The sequence below is a fragment of the Vipera berus genome, assembly GCF_964194415.1.
Source record: "Vipera berus genome assembly, chromosome: 1".
Taxonomy (NCBI): domain Eukaryota; kingdom Metazoa; phylum Chordata; class Lepidosauria; order Squamata; family Viperidae; genus Vipera; species Vipera berus.
Genome location: NC_138202.1, coordinates 136,721,877 through 136,743,750, shown reverse-complemented (window position 1 = coordinate 136,743,750; position 21,874 = coordinate 136,721,877). Strand labels below are relative to the sequence as shown.

Below are 21,874 nucleotides of genomic sequence, written 5' to 3'. Positions count from 1 at the left end.
ATTCAGGCGCCAGCCCGCATCCGCATCGCCCTTTAAGGCGGGGGGTGGGTGGTGGTGGGGGGAAGGAACGGCCGAGAAAAGCTGGTCCGTCGCCCTCCTTAATGGCAAAAAGCGCGTGGAGGCAGCCGACGGAGCGCAATGTTAATTAACCCGTCTCCGGAGCTACCTCGCCTGTTGCAATTTTTCAAGCCAAAGGCGCTTAGAAGGCGCATGCGCCCTCGGGAAAGGAAAAGGTCGGTTGGAGAAAGGGGTGAATGTGCGTGACAGAAAGCGAGCCGCGCTGTGAGTCTCCAGTGCGCGAGGGCTTGAAAGACGGTAAAGGATAACCGGGCGTTTAAAATGAGCGTCGCTGCCCTAAAATAAAGAAGCTGAACAAATATCAACTGGGTGATTTTGCTGACTTTGTAATAATGCCGCTGGGGTGTGTGTGAAAGCCCTAATAAACAGGCATATACATAGAATGAAGGCTACTGCTAAGCTTGTAAGCCGCCCTGAGTCTTCGGAGAAGGGCGGGATATAAATGGAATTAAAATTAAAAAAAAAATCTCGTGTTTGGATGGGAAACCTCCGAGTAATCCCGGGCAGGGTGTCTAAACTGGAAAAAAAAAGCACCTATGCTGTCAATAAGGCAGGACGCATCTCGCCAGAAGCCGAGAGACTTTTTATTGGTGCTCTTCCTGCGCGGCTGCCTGCTAGTCTCTGCTTTTCCTCACATGCATAACCTGCAGAGTACCAAGGCCTTCGCGGTGGGAAGGTGGGAATTCAGTGGCGGGAAAATCCACGGGCAGGTCGGTCTGATTCCTCCCCGCGGCTGCTCCGAAAAGACGCCTCGAAGCGCAACGCCGTCTGTGCCGGAGCGTGACGACTCCCGCCTCTTTTCCCTAAAGTTTCTTTCCTCTCCCCCCGCCCCAGAAAATTAAGGGCTGGGAGAAAAGGACGGGGGGGGGGTCACGTGGCCCGACGAAAAGGGAGGGGGCTACGCGAGGGGGGGCCCGCCTCTCGCGCGCTCCCTCGCTCTCCTTTTCTTGGCGCGGCGTCTTCCGTGGTACTTTCAGTCTCTTCAGTCTCCGGCGACGCTGGAGGGAGCTCAAGCGGGAAAGGAAGGAGCCCGGCTAGGTTGGAGATGCGGGCTCGGGCGTCGCTTGTTGCCCTCGGAGCTCCTCTCCGCAGCGGCTGCAGCAACGCCACTCCGTCCGAGCCGAGGTGCGCCGCTCCCCGACCTTCGCCCGGCTCGGGCTGTTGCTGAGACCGCGTGTTTTCCTCGCCCGGAGCCCGCCCGCTGCCGCCGCCACCACCTCCACCTCCGACGGCTTCAGGAGGATGTGGCTCCTCGCCGTGACGACAACTTTCTGGGGATTGTTGCTGGCGCCAGGTAAGCGCGCGAGGGGACGGTCCCTCTCGCCACCTTGGCTACCTCTGGCTTCTCCCTCCCCGGGGGAGGGTTCCCGGGACATGGCAAAGTTCGCGCGTTCGCCTCCGAGCTGCCCCAGGACGACGGCGGTTCTTCCTCAGCCGCTTGGCTCCAGCCTGACTCGCCTTCTGGTTTGAACCGTTGGCAGCAGCCGGATGAAGGCGCGCGTCGCATCCTAACAGTTTGTTGCAACAAGCGCGATGGCCAAGGAGGCTTTTATTTTTATTTATTATTTTATTTTTTATTTTAATTCCATTTATATCCCGCCCTTCTCCGAAGACTCAGGGCGGCTTACAAGCTTAGCAGTAGCCTTCATTCTATGTATATGCCTGCTTATTAGGGCTTTCATACACCCCCCAAGCGGCATTATTACAAAGTCAGCTTAATTGCCCCCAACAATCTGGGTCCTCATTTTACCTACCTCGGAAGGATGGAAGGCTGAGTCAACCTTGAGCCTGGTGGGACTCGAACCTGCACTAATTGCAGGCAGCTGGTGTTACTTAAGGAGGCATTAGCCCACTGCTCCACCAAGGCTCTTTTGGGTGTGTGTATGTTTTCCCTCTCAAGAGGGAGACGGTGCTTAATTACAGCCCGCATCCCGCCCCGGCTAGGAAGGCGTGAGGGGCAGCCCTCGAGGTCCAGATGGTGGCTGTCCTCTCCCTTCTTTCCGGAAAACAGCCCCCCCCCAGCTTTGGCTTGTCTCTAGAGCCGCCTTACCAGACGGGCGGCTCAACTTCGGCCAGCTTGCAACGCGCCTCCCTCCTGGCTTCCTTCCACTCGTGGGGAAGAAGAGGCGAGCGGGCTGGTGAGTTCTCCTCACCTGCAGTGGCTGAGAGAGTGTCCATCTGGCCTCCTCCCAATTCCTTTCCCCAAGTAGCCGAGGGGCGCGCGTGTAATTCATAGTGCTTGGGATATTTTATCTTAATGTCTTGGAGGTGGCTTCCGCCTTCTCTTTCTGGCCGCCCCTCATCGAGTGGGGCAAACCCATGTGGGGAAATGAGGATCCGAAGCAGCTCTCCTCCTCCAATAGGTAGCCGAGTCAAGGTTGAGTGCTGATCCTCTCTCCCTTTTAGGCTCTTCTGTTCACCTAAGAACGGACCGCTACGGGCGAATCGGACAACTTGATTTATAAGCCAGTCGCCCTTTAGCCCGGGGCGATCTTCCTTTTCTCTTCAGGAGCTACACTAATGCAGCCCTGAGCGCCTCTTGAAAACGGGATTAATAGAGGGCGACCCTCTTCCGTTTGTTTCCCACCTTTCTGTTCAGCGACGCCGATGCCTCCGGCGAGCGCAGGTACTCGATTCATTTGCTCAGGCAGAGCTCCAAAAGATAGTAAATACTCCGATCTGTCTCCTTGCCCTCGCCTTAGCTTCCAGAAGGACCTCGTTTAACATGATAAAAGAGGTGAAGTGAGGATGCTTTGCAGCTGTAATTGTGCATGGCAAAATAGTAATTAAGTCATTTGCGATTAATTAGTAGTTAAGTAAACCCTTTCGCACGGGAAAGCTGTGGAGCTGGAGCGCATAAATTGGGAATAGTGCTCCCAAGTCCACTCTGCCCCCAGCGCCGTTCGTTTGCTTTTTAAAAGCATATAGTGCTTTAAAAAAACACAACTCTTTAAGGCGAGAGGAGAATTGGTGAGGAAAACAAATCAATTTTGTTACATGTCCTTATTGTTCATTCTGCCCCCTGCTGGAGGCTGATGCAGAGCCAGGTGATTTTGAAAACTCAGAAGCAGAAAAACTGCTGAAGAAATTGACTTCTGTGTATGGTCAGGATTTGCAAAAGACCAAGGCTTTAGCTCAAGGGGAGAGGGCCAGACCCAAATGCAAGAATCAGTTAATATGTCAGAGTCAGGAGAGCATTTACAGTAAAAAAAACCTTTTTTTAAAAGGGTGGAGGAAAACCTGACAAACCGTTCACGATCTTAAGCTTTACCTGAAAGTCAGGTTGATTGCAATGTAGTATTAAAATTTGTTAAAGCATATGCTATCATGACACTTTCTATTTTAGGATTTGCTTTGCAAATACAGTGTTATCAGTGTGAGGAATTTCAGCTAAATAATGACTGCTCGTCTCCAGAGTTCATTGTGAATTGTACTGTGAACGTCCAAGACATGTGTCAGAAAGAAGTAATGGAAAAAAGTTCAGGTAACATAAATTGTGCTAATTATTGCTTATAATGGACAGTCCTCTCTTTGCATTTCTTTTCCATCTAATTCATATTTAAAGACAATGAGTTATTTGGAGAATTCAAGCATATCTTCATAAATATTGTAATTTGATCTAAACATATATATTACTTCTTTCACTTCCTCTAAGATATATAACTGGGTAATTAATAATGTTGAAATTACTTTAGTAAAGCAATACAAATTTTAGACCAGTTGAAAATACTGGAAAAGGAATAACAAGTTCATTTAATCTCATCACAATATAAGTAATTACAAAGCCTTTGTTAGAAGAAAATGTACTGAATTAGTAGCTAGCTCTTTTTATTTACTCCAGCAGTTCATGAGATTTGATGTTTGATCTAGACAGGGAATAGCTATGGATATTGAGATTGTAATTAAAGCAAGACTTAAGAAATGTGGTTATATTTTACAAAAAAAGAGAAATTTACTTTAGAATTTTCCCCAAAAGGTTTAGGTATTTTTCATGTAACAAATTTAAGGCAGAGTAGAAACAACTTTACAGAAATAATGGATAAAATATTTGAACTTTCTATGCAACAGATGAAATGCAATGGAAGTTTGTATTTTTTTAAAAAAAGATCTCAAAATTCTCCAAACTCCTGTGATTCAATTTAATGTGATATGTATATTGGACAGTTTTTGGATTAAATTTGGAAGAAACAGGCTGTTTTATAGTAGTTCTTCTTTCCAAAGATAGCAAAAATATATAAAAGTCAGAATGTAACTCCTTCATTCATGCAGTCTCATTTGAACTTCCAAAATGACTTCAGGCTTATTAAAGCAAGATAATTACATACATGGAGAATACTCTATGTGATTGACCTTGGAGAATAATATCAGAATGGCAGCCTACAATACAGTTGCAAATTAATTTGTTTATGCTCATTGCTCTAGTAATGGCCTAAAAGTATTAAAATAAATCTTTGCAAAAAAATATATCCCCTATCGAAATGTTACTTTCCATTGTATTATTTGTAATAGTGCTGTTTTGGACCACAAGGCTTTACCACAAGTTACAATTTTAAATTCTAACAGCCTTCCAAGAACCATATTAACAGTCTTTTAAGTTCAACTGTTATCAAGGCCTAAAATGTGTGTCAGCAAAACTCCTTTATCTTGAAATGTGTTGCTTTTTGGAAAACTGTATTGTTGTACATTTTAAAAACAAGATTTACAACTGAATTTTCAAGCTACCTAAGTTACATGACTATTAATTTCAAAGTTAGAACTATTTTAACTGGCCCTTCAAACTTTTAAATTGAAAATAGTGTATCTTTCCAATTCTAGTTAAATTATTTGCAATATTTTCCATAGAAAGAGAACACTATTAATTATTATTTTTTTCCTTTGGGGTTTACCAAACTGAATTTCCTACCTAATTGTAACAGTAGTGCTTCACTTAACATTATAACTTCTTTTGACCATTATATCGTACAGCTTTTATTTCATAAAATATTATTTTAAATGAGTATTTTATTTATTCAAATTTATTTGCTGCTCATCTTGTGGTTCAAGGCGATTCTCGTGTTAAAATCAGGGCAAATTCCTACTTTTAATATTAGAGATTCTTTGACAAATTAAAATTCTAGCTCAAATTTTCTAATCAGAATGAAAGGTGATTTAGTTTTCAGTAAATCAGCAGGAGAAACAAATTATTCTGATGTTAAGCCACTTTAATCCCATTACAGTCAGTAAGGGGAAGGTTGTGATATTTAGCATATTACACAAAGAAAATCCATTTAACTCACTAGATTTAACTTCCCTTTAATGTCCCTAAGAAAGAATTTGAACTAGCTCAGCTATCGATGTTTGGCCTTAATTTGATATAAAGTCTTCAGGATTCAGGTCACAGTACAGTAACCATTAATACCCAGTCATGTTTATTCCATTATTTGACCAACATAAAATGTAAAGTAGACAAAACAGTATTCAATAACTTTATATTTGTAATGTTAGGTGTTAACAATGTTAAATATAGGGCATAAAATATTATAAACTAAAATCTCCAAATACGTAATTGTACAAGTTTAAAATATATTATATCTTTCTATAATAAAATAAGGCTGGTAATATTATTGTTAATATTTTATCTTTATATCTTGAGTTGCTTCAATATTTACTAAAACTTGTTTAGCTTAAATAACTTAAATAACCTGGCCTTGCTCTAATCCTAACCTGGGATAACATTTAATGAAATTTAAACATTAGTTATCAGTTAACTTTTAAAAAGTCTACAATAACATCAGGTATTAAGATACAAACACAAATATAGCATGTTTCTAACCCCTTAACTATTTTGTCCTCTGTTCAGTTGTGTCTAATTCTGAGACATTGCCTACACTTGCAGTTTTCTTGGTAAGATTTTAGAAGTAATTTGCCATTGCTTCCTTCCTAGGGCTGAAAGAAAGTGACTGGCCCAAGGTCACCTGCTGGCTTTATGCCTAAGGTAGAACCTGAACTGATACGTTTTCCAATTTCTAGCCTGATGCCTTAACTACTATACCAAACTGGCTCTTAATTAACACTTACTAGATATAAATCTCGGTCACATTTATATGCTGATGCACAGAATTTGGCACAATTATGAGTAATAGAAAAGTGATTAGATTTCAACAGAACTACTGTGGAGTAAAATTATGTTTGCTGGACACATTTACAAATTTAACTGGCAGTAAATACATTGAACTCAGAGAACTTATTTCAGAATAGACATACAGAGTATCTGTGTTTTACTTGGGATAATGTTGAATTTGTTTAGACTTAAAATGTGCGCAGAATAAAATACCACATTCTCTGTACTTTAACAGCATTTGTTTAACTCAACTTAACTTTACATTTGCTTAATACTAAAGATCTCATTACTGATTTTCATTGTATAAGGAAACCTCTGTATCTTAATTTTTACCTGGTTTTTTTCTGTTTTTACTGTTTATAGAGTACAAGACTTTGTAACGTTGCAGTTTCATTTTCCCAATTTCATTTGGTTAGAGAACCAAATTTTATTTTTTTATACACTAAACAAAATCATTTTTAAAATTGATTTTTAGTTGATATTTGGCATATTTATTTTCTTAAAGCTTAATTTAGATAAGAAATGCAACATTATAAGACTATATTTAGTCCAAATCAGTAACTGGTTACTTCGTGTAGCAAATATACGTTTCCTCTGTAAGAGAAAGAATAACTAGTTTTGATGTTAAGCTAAGTGTTTATACATTAATAGCAATCATGTAATTCTCTTTGGCAATCATTACATTGAATAATGATAGCTCTACAGATTTTTTTTAACAAAGTCATTTCATATGGCTTTAAGAAAATCTAAAATGCTATAGGTAGTCCCTGACTTACAACAGTTCATTTAATGACCATTCAAAGTTACCGTATTTTCCGGCGTATAAGACGACTTTTTAACCCATGAAAATCTTCTCAAAAGTTGGGGGGTCGTCTTATACGCCGGAAAAAAAACATAAATCAGTCGAGCGTCCCCGTTCTTGCAAAGCAACTTCAAGCCTCCTTAGTCCAGTCCCCCCTCCATCGTGACTTTCCCTTCCCACCCCCAAGAGCCTCTAAGCCCCTTCCCCTCCCCCTTGCAAACGCCAGACCCCGGGAGCGGCAGGAAGCCCCTCCCCCTCCCCCAAGCGGCATCTGAGCATAAGCAGAGCACGCCCTGCTACCCGCTATCTCTCCTGGCAGACGCCCACATCCGGCCTCGCAACCAGCCTCAGAAGCCCGCGCCCGGCTTTCCTTCCCCGCACCCGGCTACCGGTTCCTAGGCCCCGGCCCTAGCCGCTGGCCAGCTCGCCAGCGACCAGGCCGACGGACTCCCGGCCGCCAGAAGCTGCGCTTTGGGAGACGCTCCCCGGCGGATCGGGGAGGGAGCGCCCGCCCGCCGCCAGCATCCTCCTCTTGGTTCCGGCGAGCGCAGAGACCAGGCTCGGTCCTGACGCGGGGAGGATGGAGCGGGCCCGGGGCCCTTGGCTCTCCAGGACCCCGCCCGGGCCGGGCCGCCCCGCACAACCGAGCTATCTCCGGCGCGGCTCCGGGACATGGCTGGGTGGGAGCGTCGGGCGGCTCTCCCCACGCGAAGGCGGTGCTGCCCATCGGCTCTTGGCCCAAGGGGAGGGCCTCGCGCCCGCCGGACTCACCTGTCACCACCGCTCTCCCCCCCGCGGGGATGCGCTTCTGCCAGGCGGTGCTGGCCGAGACGAGCCAGCAGGCAGCCGCCGTGAGCGTGGCGCTGAGGGGCAGCGGCAGGACGGCCTGGCCCAGCGCCTGCAGGACGGCCAGCAGCCCCACGCGCAGCAGCAGCCGCCGGCTCAGCAACAGGTCCGAGCGCAGGAGCCGCACCGCCAGGCTGCCCAGGAAAAGCAGCCACACCGAGAGGCTGCATGCCCAGTCCAGCTCCATGAGGGGCAGGGCGGGAAGCCGGCCGGGAAGAGGGACCGGGAGCCCGGGCCGAGCGCGCCTCGGCCGACGGTGAGAGGGAAGCGGCATGAGTTCTAAAAAAGAGGCTGCGGGCAGAGCTGCCCCGCCCTGCGCCCAATGGGAGAAGTTTAACTTCAAGGCCTGGGGGGGGGAAGCAGGAGGGGCGCCGGCCGTGGCGGCTGCCCTCCGGCGCTGCCTGCCGCCCGGGAAATGCTACGCCTTGGGGGCTGGCTGCAGCGCGGGAGGGCCGGCAGGGCCAGTCGGGCCTTCGCCTCCTCTGCGACGGACAGGGAGGGCAGGGCATGTAAGTATTTTCCAGCGTATAAGACGAAAAACCTTGAAAATCTTCTTAAAAGTCAGGGGTCGTCTTATACACCGGAAAATATGGTACATGTCACTGAAAAAAGTGACATATGACCATTTTTCATACGACCGTTGCAGCATCCCCATGGTCACATGATCAAAATTCAGACACTTGGCAACTGACTCATTTATGACAGTTGCAGTGTCATGTGATCACCTTTTGCGACCTTCTGACAAGCAAAGTCAATGGGAAACTCAGACTCCCGATCTTAAACTACATAACTTAGCACAGTTCCCTGCATAGCTCAGCTTCCATGCTATAATTCCATTCCTGATTTATTTCATATGTTTATTCCATCTTAATTCCTCTCCCTCCCCACCCCCAATTCAAGATTTATTTAGCAAAACTTGACATTTTAGGCATTTAGGTGTTAATTTGTGTACAATTAATACACCTTAATACAGGTATGAAGCAGGGATAGGCAATCATTTGAGTGTGGATGTATGCATATAGAATTGTGAGAACATGGTGAGTGTGCTTGTATGCACAACCACAAACCATGTATTAAAATAGGTCTCAACCTCAAATTGCCACAAGCATCTGATAAAGACTAGCCTGATGGCTATGGTACTGAAGTTCTTCATGATCAAACTCAGAAGCATCTAGTACAGGGGTGTCAAACTGCCCGCCCGTGGGTCGGATGCGTCATGCCGAAACTGTGCCCACCCCATTGCTGGCAATGGGAAAAAAGTCACGTCACGTGACATTGCGAGTTTGACACCCCTGCTCTAGCATGTCAAAAATGAAGAATATCACAGCATGTCTCCAAACTGTTATATCAGACAGCAAAGCTGCACTGCAAAGGAGACCCTTTTCCTCTTAACGCTGGGGAAAGCCAGACCCTGGCTGTGACTGTCCTGAAAGAGGAATAGGAGCAGAGGCATTCCTCAGCTCATTTATTTGCCATGGAGTGGAGCCATCTTGACATTCTAAAGCAGGGGTCTGGCTGAGGAATTTTGGGAGTTGAAGTCCACAAGTCATAAAAGGGCCAAGTTTGAAGACCCCTGTCCTAAAGTCATACCACAGCAGACAGGAGTTGTGGTAAGGAAGCAGATCCCAGTCCCACCTGTGAAATCATATCGGTGCAGGACCAGGAATGCAGTGTGTGCCTTGCCTGATTCCGGCACCATGACCTCTGCAGCCCAAAGAAGGGCCAGGGCTGGCTGAGATGGCACCCTGCTAACCCATCTCCAGCACCTTTTTTCTTGCCACATGCAGAAGTAAGATGTCCTCCACCACTCTAACCTCCACTTCTCCATGCGGTATTGACTGCCACAGAAAATGATGTGGAAGGGCACCTGTGGCACATAGGCCATGGATGTGAGACCTGTTCACTAAAAGGCAAACGACTGATATTGTTTCCCACTTGGGGGAAGTTTGCCATCGTGTGGTGGTGGGTGGGTGTTGTTTGTGTGTAGAGGTGTAGCTGAGGACATTTCAAAGCAAAGTATTGTACTGTAGTCAACATTCCTGTCTTCTAAAATGCCAGGTACGTGGAAAAGAAACTTGATGATAAATGCTAGTGCTTTATCTTCACTCATGCCAATTCCTCATTTAAGTGTAACAAAATGCTCAAGAAATCTTTAGAAATCAAATTAGAGGGAGGGAAGCGGATGGCATCAAGGGAAGTGTCCTCAGGCACAGTGAACAGCATGGCATCAGGTTGCTTATTTCTAGCATAAAGGTTTTGTGCAGCAGAGCTTAAGCTGGATGACATGATACCACTGTTTTTAGATTCTCACTCCAGCTTCATTCATAGAAGGCAAACTGATTTAAATAAATAGCTTTCAGAATTAATCAAATCAAATATCTTTATTATGGTCTTTGATCGGCCTTTACAATAAAAAGAGTACAATAAAAAAGGGACAATTTAACACAACAATTTGTTATTGGGGAAGGAAAAAGTAACAGGAAAATTGAAATTTTACTGTATTCTTTCAATACGCAAATACAATGATCTAAATTTAGTTTTTAGACACCATTTTCAGTTTGCTAAAAATGCTCCAATTCAAATAATGTATGAGTGTTTATGTCAGACATGTCAAACTCATGACGTCACATGACGTCGTGCAATGTATTGGAACCTCTTCCCCATTGCCGGCAATGGGGTGGGCGCGGTTTCCTCGTGATGCGTCTGGCCTGTGGGCCGGCAATTTGATAACCCTGGTTTATGTCCTTCAAACAACATGTTGGGAAACCAGAGCTATTCTTTTAGAAAAAAATGTCAAACTATAGAACAATAAATACCATGTCTAAAATTTTCCAAATATAATAATAATCCATAATTAAGAAGAAATGAATCTTTGCAAGCCAAACGAATCTTGGCTGATTTGTCAGGAAAATGAATGTGGTGAAGGGAGTGAAGTTTTGGAATAGACCCTGTTACATGTCCAACGTCAGTCATGAAAACTCCCTGGTGCAGTCACATTTAGCCCCATCTATCAAGTTGCTGTTTTGATAACAGAAATGTAGATACCAAAGTAAACCACATTCAGTAAAATGTGAGCTATAAATCTACCTAATAATTATCTCTCACAAATTTTATTTATAGTTGCTGCATTATGTTTTACCTTATTTCTGTAATTTCCTATCTTAAACCTAACCAATATCTTTATAAAAGAACCTGTGTCTCACCAAACTAAAAAACCCACTTTTCCAGAAAGTTTTATAGCCATTTGGCTATTAACATTTTCAAGGCACATTTGAAGGCCATCTACAAAGCCATAGTCATACTGTTGACAATCCATCAAAATTGTTCAAACTATCTAACTATGACACTTAACCAGAATTTGCTGCTGTGGAAACAGTCTTCCAACAACAATAACAAAAATGAAGCATATTCTAATAATGAAAGGAAGCTAACTACATTAAAATATTTTGTTTTCTTTTTTGCCTAACCTCCAACCAATATGTGGTTATTCCAATCCCAGATTCTCTGGCATAACTCTGCTGAGGTCCTTTGTTTCCTTTGCATCATGCTCAGCAAAGACGAGGTGTTTGAGATGATTTGATTGCTCTCCCGCCTGTCTTCCAGGAAGTATTTGTGGCATTTCCTTTTCCAGTGTTTCCCTACAACAAAAGCCTGCATACAAGTGGTGCTCATTTAACAACCATTCAGCAGCCATTTGACTGTACAACGTTGCTGAACAACTGTCGGTTCAGCACTTGATTGTTATCTGGTGCTTGGTGCCTGGTCATGATTATGACATCGTAGCATCCCTTGATGTCATGATTGAAATTTGCAACCTTCCCTGTCGGCTTCTTGCAAGCAAAATTAACGGGGAAGCCAGCAGGAAATTGTATGTCACAGTCACGCGGGGTCCTCATTTAATTAACCTGTATGGTCCTCCTTAACAACAGCAACTGGAAACGCCATTGCTAAGTGGCTTGGTCCTGTGGTTTTTCAACTTATGACCACATTGATGAATGACAGATCTCCTGGTCCCAATTAGTGTGGTTAAGCAAGGACTATCTGTAGTACGGTGGCCTGACAGAATGGTCCAAATTCTTCCCCTGACCTTCTGTAAAGGAGGGTAGATTTGAATCGGGACCTCTCCAGTGCCATTGCACCACGTTCTCCATGTCCACCGCCTCTGTTCTCCTCCTCTGTTTTCTCATGGCTCTATCCTAATTTGAGGAGTGAAATTGCATACCCTTTTAGCTACTCCAGAGTGCTTCCAGGAACGCATATATCACTGGTCAAGAAACATACCCTTATTTTACTCTTGAGAAGCATAAATTTCTTTATATACTTTTCCGCCCTGCAGATGCAGCGATACTGCTGCATTTGTTGAATACCGAAGCTTCTGCTGGAAGGAAAGAAACATTGAATCATAAGGAAAACAGCATTCATTTTATTCATTGAGTGAAAAATCTATACATTCTAATTTTTTATTAGTGTTCTGTTTATGAACAAGCTGTAAGGCATGTTCTGTTATTAATAAATTGGTTTCCATCTTATGGTTGCCTGTAACACTACAAAGGATGCAAGGAGATGAGTTAGATTAAGTGCATTAGGTAAAGTGAAACCCTGGAGAGTTTGTAATAAATAGCTTTTTTACTACCGGTACTTTTAAAAACATTGAAACAGTGGTTAAGCTAGAAGTTGACTTGAAGTTTATGATTAAACAAAAAACAAAAATGACCTCCCATCCTCCACAACGATGGGGTATTGTGAAGGAAGTTGCCGTTTCTAGCTGAATGACTTTAATTTCTCACCAGGTCATGGACAATAGCTTTTTATGCGTTTTCCATTTCTTGGATCTGTTGTGAAAGTATATATATATGGCGATAGAATATAGTGCCCGAAGGCCGCTTTCTGAATAGTTCACAATGCTGAGCTTATAGGTGAATAAACTATGGCTCAAGTTTCACATATAAATGAATAAATTCCATCACAGTTTCAAATGACCTACTGAGATACACACACTACCCTCTTTTTTCCTGACCAAGCATATTATCATGAAGAAGTGGATTGAACTGCAGCAATCATTTCCACTTTACTGCTTGGATCCTTGGGCAAGGATCTGAATGCTCTCATCTACCATGAAGCCCAAAGCACCAAAAGGACAGAATTTTTATAGTTCTATTACTGCTAATGACATTGTCAAAAAGACCTGAGAACATTATGCCTCCTCCCCAATCCCCCCCCCAAAATAATGTTGGAAGGCTACTGTCTGCATAGGCTATGACTTTATGCCTGATTTCTGCAAGTATTTTGAAGTTCTGTGATATGCTACAGTATCTTGCCGATTCCATCTCAGTTGCGTGATTTATTTTATAGTGTAAAATTAGAACGGTTCTGGGGCTAAGCAGCCTCCTTTTTCATAAAAAAATTGAATTACTTTCAATTAGCAATGAGCTCAATGCTGCTTAACATTAACCATGGTTAGTGCTAATTTGAATAAAATGTCATTTGAAGGTTTTAGGCTGCTTCAACCAAGTAATGGGAGAGGATAGCAAATCAGAATCACTTTTGCTCTTATTATTATAGTTGGTCACATAGATGTTTAGACTGGATTGGCATTTTTATCAGCCTATCGGACCTGATATAGGCTGATGTTGTTGCTTGATGGTGTTAAAGGTATCGTCAAAGGACGTAAGCTGTTCCAAGTAAAGTTAATTTTTGCAATTGAGTGATGGTGTTTTTGTCAATACCAATGTCATTCAAGTGATCCTCCAGATGTTTTGAGATTGCATCCAAGGCACCTATTAATACTGGTACTATCTTTGCTTTCTTTTGCACAGTTGTTCTGTTTGCAGATGTTTGTATTTTGTGATTTTCTTCAGTTCTTTCTGTTCTCTATTGCTATCTCCAGGTAATCCCAAATCCACTACCCAGATTTTTTTGCCTTTTTTATCTACAGCTATTAATTATTGGGTGTCATGTGGCAGGTGCCTGTCATTTGAATTCTTAAATCCCAGAGTACTTTAGCTTCTTCATTTTCTATTACTTTGTCTATTTTGTGGTCCTATCACTTATTGCTTGCAGGCAAATGGTTTTTCTTGCAGCTATTATTTAAATTTATAGGCTGCTTGACTCATTGTTTGGAGAGTGTTTGATGCTTATTTCTTGGAATAAGATATCTTGTTGATTTTTTTAATGCCTGCTGCAGAGTTTGGGAAAGTGCCATTACTACGGCTTTTAAATTTTTTTCTTGTTCACCATTCTCATTTTTATTGTCAGTTGCTTGTGCTTAAACCTCTTCACCTCACAAGAGGAAGCTACCACTCCATTGATACTAGATGATGCAACTCTGGTGTCCCTGCCTCTCTCTTCTTCACCACTGAGCTAAACTGTCATTGGGAATTTTTCACCCATTTCCAGATTTCAAGCAGTACAGGATAAGGAAAAAAATAGGGAAAGAAATATTTTCTGGGCATGCAGTCATGAGGCAGGTTTTTGAAGTTTTTTTATTGGTTTCTTTATTGAGGGAGTGAGAGGTGTGCTTGGAGTTTTTTGACTCAGGTGTGAAATAATGTATCCTGGGCGTTAATTTTTTATTAATGCAAGGAGCATAATTTAGTCCTTACCTCAGGCAGTAAAATGTCTTGGTCAACATTGCAAAGTTAAACCATGGGTAGGAGGCAGTTTCCCATATAACACACTATTGAAACTAGCTTTTCGAAAGTACAAAGATCGACAGATGGAAGGAGAACATCAGAGGAAAAAGTACAAAGACAGAAATGTTTTTGCTTTATATAGATAAGAGTTTCTTCTAATGAAGGGCCAAAGACAGTGGAGACTCATGCCTAGAAAAATTAATTTGAATGCCCTTTTCTGGTTACTTGTTCTTAGGTTTACTCTAGAATTTGGGAAAGTGGTATCTAGCCTAACTATAAGGAGTATAGGTAGTCCTCACTTAACACCTGCCCAGTGTAGTGATTTTGAAGTTACAACAGCACTTAAAAAGTAACTTTATATCTGGTTTACAACCATTGCACCGGCCATGTGGTCATGCAATTGAGATTCTGTCCCTTTGCAACCAGCGAGTATTCATGATGGGTGGAGCATCACGCAGCACTTTACACAGCTGGCTTTCTAAAAGCAGAATAAAATAGAGAAGTCGGCAGTAAAATCACAGGCATGTGATATTTTGCTTAAACACAGTGGAAGTGAAGTCATGAGTCCACCACACTCATGTAATGCCTCGCTTAATGACTGTGTCACTTAGCAACAGAGTTGCCAGTCCCAATTGTGGCAATTGAGGACTACATATAATGTTTTAGGAGAACACGGTTGGGTCAATTATAGGCAATCCTCAACATATAAATGTTTATTGCGTCTGCTTCAGAAAAGAAGAATAGAGTAGTTATCTATGTGAAGAAGGATTTATCAGCTAATTTAATTGAAGCAGATAACCAAGGAAGATATATTATAATTGAATTTTTAATAGAAGGGCAGAAAATACTTTTAATTGGACTATATGCACCTAATCAACAGCAAGGAGAATTTTATAAATTTTTACATAATAAAATAATTCAATGGGATTATAAATCGTGTATTTTGATGGGAGACTGGAATGGAGTGCTAGATACACAGAAAGATAAAGGACCTTTTAAAAGCACACCAAATCATACTAGATTGCCTAAATCTTTTTTTGATATGAAAGATGATTTGGAATTGAGAGATGTCTGGAGAGAACGAAACGTGGATGAAAAGGATTTTACTTTTTTTCTGATAGACATCAATCCTTTTCCAGGATTGATTTTATATTGACTACTAATGATTTTTTTTCCAGGGTTAAGAAGATTAAGATATGTCCAAGAACTTTTATCAGACCATAGCCCAGTATGGATGGAGTTGGACAAGGGAAAGGGAGATAGGAGATCTTGGAGGTTAAATGAAAATTTGTTTAGATATGAAGAAAATGTGGAAGAATGTAAAAAATATATGAAAGAATTTTTTATAACAAATATGCATAAAGGTACTTCTATTGAAATGGTTTGGGATGCAAGTAAAGCTTATATGAGAGGAGTGTTAATATATTTGAATAATAAATATAGACGTAAATTGGAATATAAGCGCAAAGAGCTAGAGGAGGAAATAAAGATGAAAGAGAAGGCTTTTATTCTGAACCCATCTAATAAGAGGGTGAAAGAAGCAATTAATCTGTTAAGAGGGCAGTTTAATATGTTGATGGCAGACCAAGTGGCAACTAATTTACGGTATGCTAAACATAATACTTTTTGCAATGCTAATAAGCCAGGTAGGTGGCTAGCTTATCTGTTAAGGAAAAAACAAAAGTTACGTAATATAGATAAGATAGAATATAAGGGTAAAGAGGTGTTTCAGCAAAATTTTATTAAAAAGGCTTTTGTTGAATTTTATTCTCAATTATATGTTAGGGATGTAACTCAAGGTCTAGATATAGATAGATATTTACAAGGTGTGAATATCCCTGTACTTACACAAGAGCAAAGGGAAGGAATGAATCGATAACTGTTGAAGAAATTATTTTAGCAATTAAAAGTGGGTAAGGCACCTGGAACAGATGGTTTGACAGCCATTTATTATAAAAACTTACAAATAGAAATGGTGGAAACTCTAAAAGAATTATTTAGAACAATTCAGTCTGGAGGAGAAGTTCCTCCTTCGTGGAAAACAGCTTTTATAACATTAATTCCAAAGGAAGATCAAGATCTTACTCAAACTAAAAATTACAGACCAATATCGCTTTTAAATACTGATTATAAGATATTTGCTAAAATCTTAGCAAATAGATTAATGAAGGTTATGCAGCAAAAGATTCATAGTGATCAAACAGGATTTATAAGTGGTAGACAAATGAAAAATAATGTGAGACATTTTGTAAATTTATTAGAATTTTTGGGGAAAAATAAGTCCCCGCAGCGCTGATTTTTTTGGATGCTGAAAAGGCCTTTGATCAATTGAACTGGCAATTTTTATTTAAAGTATTGGAGAAGATGGAGTTTGGGGATAGGTTTTTACAACCTATTAGGGCAATATATCAGAAACAAACAGTTCAAATAATAATTAATGGTAGTTTAACAGAGGCTTGTAAAATTGAAAAGGGTACAAGACAGGGATGTCCGTTGTCACCTTTGTTGTTTGTTTTAACATTGGAAATATTATTGATCAAGATACATGATTCAAATAAGATAAAGGGAATTAAAATAAAAGATCAAGATTATAGATTAAGGGTGTTTGCGGATGACTTGGTTATTACATTAACTCAACCGACTTTGTCGGTTGTAGACTTGATGGAGATAATTTTGCAATATGGAAAAGTTTCTGGATTTAAGATAAATAGGCAAACAACTAAAATGCTGTCTAAAAATATGACTATAGAACAAAAGGAAGTCTTAGAAAAATTAACAGGATTTGAAATTGTTAAAAAGATTAAATATTTAGGGGTATATATTTCAGTTTCAAGTGTGAAATTATATAAAAATAATTATGAATTGTTATGGTTAAAAGTACAAAAAGAGTTAGATAGTTGGAGAAAATTACAATTGTCTTTATTGGGAAGAATTGCAGCAGTGAAAATGAATGTCTTACCAAAATTTTTATTTTTGTTTCAAATGATACCTATACTTAAAAAAGATTCAAATTTGGAAGAATGGCAGAAAGGTATTAATAAATTTGTTTGGGCAGGGAAAAGACCTAGAGCAGGGGTCGGCAACCTGAAAAAGGAAAAGAGCCACTGGGAACCGGTTCCATCACACATAAAAAAAAGTGGGAGCCACGTGCGTGCGTCCATGGACACGCATGCGCAAAAAACGTTTTGCGCATGCGCAAAACAGTTTTTTCTTGCGGACGCGTGCGGTTGCCATTTTTTTATTTTCCATGTGTGATGGAACCGGTTGCGCAACGGCGACGGCCCGTCTGCAAAGCTGCCGAGGAAGGAGAAGCGGGATACTGGTTGGGTGGGGGAGCGGCAAAAGCGGGGGGGAGAGAGAGAGAGAAACAGCTCCGCCTTTGGTTCCCCCTCCTAAAGCACAGGGGCGCTAGAGAAAGTTTGGAGTTGGGTAAGGAAGCGCAAAATTCAGGAAGGAAAGCGGGGCGGCGGGCGAACGGGAGAACCGGGAGCATTGGGGGGGCGGAGGGGAGCGATTACTGTCTCGCTACTAAAACGAGGGCCGGCCACTCCACTGGGGCGAGCGTGCCTGTCCTGCTCCCTTTCTCTTCCAAGCGGCGCTGCTCAGCGGAGACGGCAACGACGACCTCGGAGTCACAGCCTAAGAATGCTAAGAATGCGGGGCGGCCGCCGGCAGTGGAAGGCAGGAAACATTGGGGCTTGAGATCTCGCTTCCCCCCCCTCTTCCTCTGTCTCTCGTGCTTTACATACACACACACACACACACACAAAAGCACAGAGAGTTCCCCTTCCCCCTTGTACAGGAATGAAAGGCCCCCCGAAGGAAGCCCGGCCTCTTCACCGCACCGATCCGCTGAGGAGGTTCTTTCAAGCGGGAGATGGGCAGAGCAAGATAGCTGAAGAAGAGACTCCTCAGACGGCGCCGTCTTTTTCTTCCCCTCCAGCTGCTGGCTCTGAGCCCCAGCTCGCGGGTCTGCCTGGCGGCTTTGCGCGAAGCTTGCCGGGGTCGTTTTGAGATTTACACGTGTCGATCTCGGGGGGGAAAGGGGTACCCGACCTATTCCCCCCCCCGTTGAACGAGCCAGGGGAGGGCAAGAGCCTCTGCGGGCAGGGAGGGAGGAGCGGCGAGAAAGGGACGTTTGGGGTCTCTCGCCAAGGGGTGTAAGCCGAGGAACCCCGAAAATCAGTTTGAGTAGAAAAGGAGGAGCTTTGGCAGGGAGGGAAGTGAGGTTGAAAAAGCAGGCCGGGCGAAGGAAGGGAGTGAACGGGCAGCTTTGCAGACGGGCCGCGGCAGCTTTCCCAAGAAGCGGCGCTGCTGCCCGTTCGCACGGAGGTACGTGCGCACCTCTCCAAAGGTTTGGGGAGGTGCGCGCGCACCTCTCGGAATGGGCAGCGGCGCCGCTTCTTGGGAAAACTGCCGCGGCCCGTCTGCAAAGCTGCCGCTTTCGGCAGCTTTGCAGACGGGCCGCGGCAGCTTTCTCAAAGAGCGGCGTCGCTGCCCGTTCGCGCGGAGGTACGCGCGCACCTCTCCAAAGGTTTGGGGAGGTGTGCGCGCACCTCCGCCCGTTCGGAGAGGTGCACGCGCACCTCCAAACGGGCGGTGCCACTCTCCATTTGGAGAGGTGCGCGCGCACCACTGCCCGTTCGAAGAGGTGCGCGCGCACCGGGCGGCTGGGAGCCGCAGGAGACGGCTCAAACAGCCGCATGCGGCTCCGGAGCCGCGGGTTGCCGACCCGTGACCTAGAGTAAAACTTAACATAATGATAGACATACGTGGAAGAGGTGGTCTTAAAGTGCCCAATTTTAAATTATATTATGAGGCTGCGGTTTTATCATCAATTAGTGATTGGTTTAATTTAACACAAGGAAGATTACTGAATATTGAGGGATGTGATTTATTATATGGTTGGCATGCATATTTGTTGTATGACAAGAAGGTGGATAATATCTTTAAAACTCATATATTAAGATATGCTCTGTTGCGAGTTTGGAAAAAAAATACCGATATAAGTTAAATTATAAAATGCCAATTTGGGCAATACCTAAACACACAATAGAAAATATAAGTGTGGGATTTAAACATGATGTGACTACATACAAAGAAATTCTTAGAATGGAAAGGAATGTATGGCAATTAAAGTCATTTAATATTTTAAAAGAAGAAAACATAGTTCAGACCTGGTTTCAGTATGGGCAGTTACAAGCTAGATGGAAAGAAGACCAGAAAATTGGCATTTCGACAACTGATGAAAATTTGGTAAAACAAATCAGAGATCAAAGTCAAGCGCATATAAGAAGGATATATAATGCATTGATAGAAATAGATTCAGAAATGGAACTTGTTAAAGATTGTATGATAAAATGGGCCCAGAATTTTCAGGAGCCAATAACGATGGATATTTGGGGGAAAAATTGGGTCAGAAATGTAAAATTCACACAGGCACAAAATTTAAGAGAGAATTTTTTATAAAATGTTTTATAGATGGCATTTAGATCCGAAAAAATTAGCAAGTATGTATCCGAACTGTCAGCCTAAATGTTGGAGGTGTGGTTGTGATGATGCAACGTATTATCATATATGGTGGACTTGCAAAAAAAGTTAAAGCTTTTTGGATTAAAATTTGGTGGAATATGCAGAAGATATTTAAGAAAAGGATAAGGTTTTCTCCACAGTTATTTCTGTTGGGTATTATTACAGATTGTACTGTTATAGAAACCAAATTGATGTTGAATTTAATAACGGCAGCAAGACTTTTGATATCTCAATATTGGAAGAAGGAGGACCTGCCTACGATAGAAGAGTGGACTTTAAAAGTTTCAAACCTGGCAGAAATGGCAAAAATCTCAGCATATTTGAAAGAACAATCGCAACAGAGATATATTTTAGAATGGAGAAGATGGATCGATTATATTCAGAATAAATATGGGACTAAAAAGTTTCATTTAGCATATGAATAAGTATTAGTATTATAAGATGTATTATTATTTAGTTATTATTATTTAGTTATCTAGTTATGTTTAAGGGGAGTTAAAGTGTGATAGAATTTTAAGTGTTTTTTTTTTAGTCAGTTAGCTTATTTTAGCTTAAGTTTGTAAAAGTTAATACCCTGTATTCAGCTCTGGGAAGTTGGGGGGGAGGGGGAGGGAGGGTAAGTGGGGGGGGAGGGAGGGAGTTTATGTTTTTAAAATGTATTTTAAAACTTTTCAATAAAAAAAACATATAACTGTAATGAAACCTGCTCATTATGGTTGTATGTCATAACTGTCATTTGTCAAAATGGATCAGTCACATGACCGACCTTATTTTAAGACCTTTGGGCGGGGAGCAGTTATGAAGCCAGTGCCGCGATCATTAATGAACCAATGCTATGGTTTGCTATGGAGGCAATTTTGCCTGAAACCAAAAATAAATGTTGGTTTTTGTCAAAACCGTCATAAACTATGATCACATGACTGTGGGACACTGCATGCAGTTGTAAATGTAGCTGTGTTGCTAAGTGCCTGAAGATTGGTCATGTGATCCTGAAGAGGACCCAGCCACTGGTGTGGGGGGGGGGGTTGAAGAGAGAGAAGGTTAAGGGTAATCTCCCCTAAAGTCTGTCAGGATAGATATAATAAGTTATAAAAAGGATTGGACTCTTGGATCTCACTGTCTTTTTTTGAGCTTTAGGTTAACATGTATTATAACCAATTGCATATCTTAATAGCATTTTAAAATAAAAGGAAATGGATTTTACATGGTTTAATACAGCCCCCTCCATAAGATAAAAAGGAATTCCATTGCATCTTGGAGTCTATTCGTTGTTTATACCCAATATGATCATTTGTGTGTCTCATTTATTCCATGCAGTGTTTGATATTTTAATCAGTGCTTTAATGTCATAGTCACCATTGGATGAACAATATTATTTTTAATCAGCCTTAAGAGTTCTGCCTGGAAGAAATGGAGCATTTTGATCAAATCAAAATATTTCCTGTAAAAAATGTTTATTTAGTATTAATGGTTTAAGTGGCTTAAGTTAAACATTTTATATTTTGTATACCAATATTAATATGCTTTGAATTTCATTGAAGAATATTACAGTATTAACTTTTTTCAAATGTCTAAAATTGATACATGTATCCTTGGTGAGGATTATTACCTCAGGTATGGAGACAAATATAAGCATGCTTGGGGAACAATCATCAAACATTCAAAAAAGAGAAAACAGATATTAGAGAATTGATACTTGAATATACCTTGCAAAACAAATCATCATTGTGGAAGAGTTTGCTCTTTTTGCCTATTAGATATACTTTTCAGGGAATATGTAATGTGCAGAAGAAGAATAAGATAGTGAGCAAAATTAAATGCAGAAACTAAGGGGAAAAGCAATAAGAAATCTGATGACCTAATTGTCACAAGGTGGATCTATAA

The 21,874-nt window shown here is 41.9% G+C and overlaps 1 protein-coding gene across 1 annotated transcript in view; it reads left to right on the top strand.

Annotated features, from left to right (window-relative positions):
• Positions 1-1,196: 1,196 nt before the first annotated feature.
• Positions 1,197-21,874, top strand: part of LYPD1 (LY6/PLAUR domain containing 1) — a gene marked incomplete at its 3' end in the record, with an annotated part of 38,105 nt that continues 17,427 nt past the window's right edge. The window contains exons 1-2 of the mRNA XM_081342107.1: positions 1,197-1,372; positions 3,425-3,562. Of these exons, the coding sequence (XP_081198233.1) occupies positions 1,321-1,372; positions 3,425-3,562 (190 nt within the window). The 5' untranslated portion in view covers positions 1,197-1,320. The remainder of the gene's footprint in view (positions 1,373-3,424; positions 3,563-21,874) is intronic.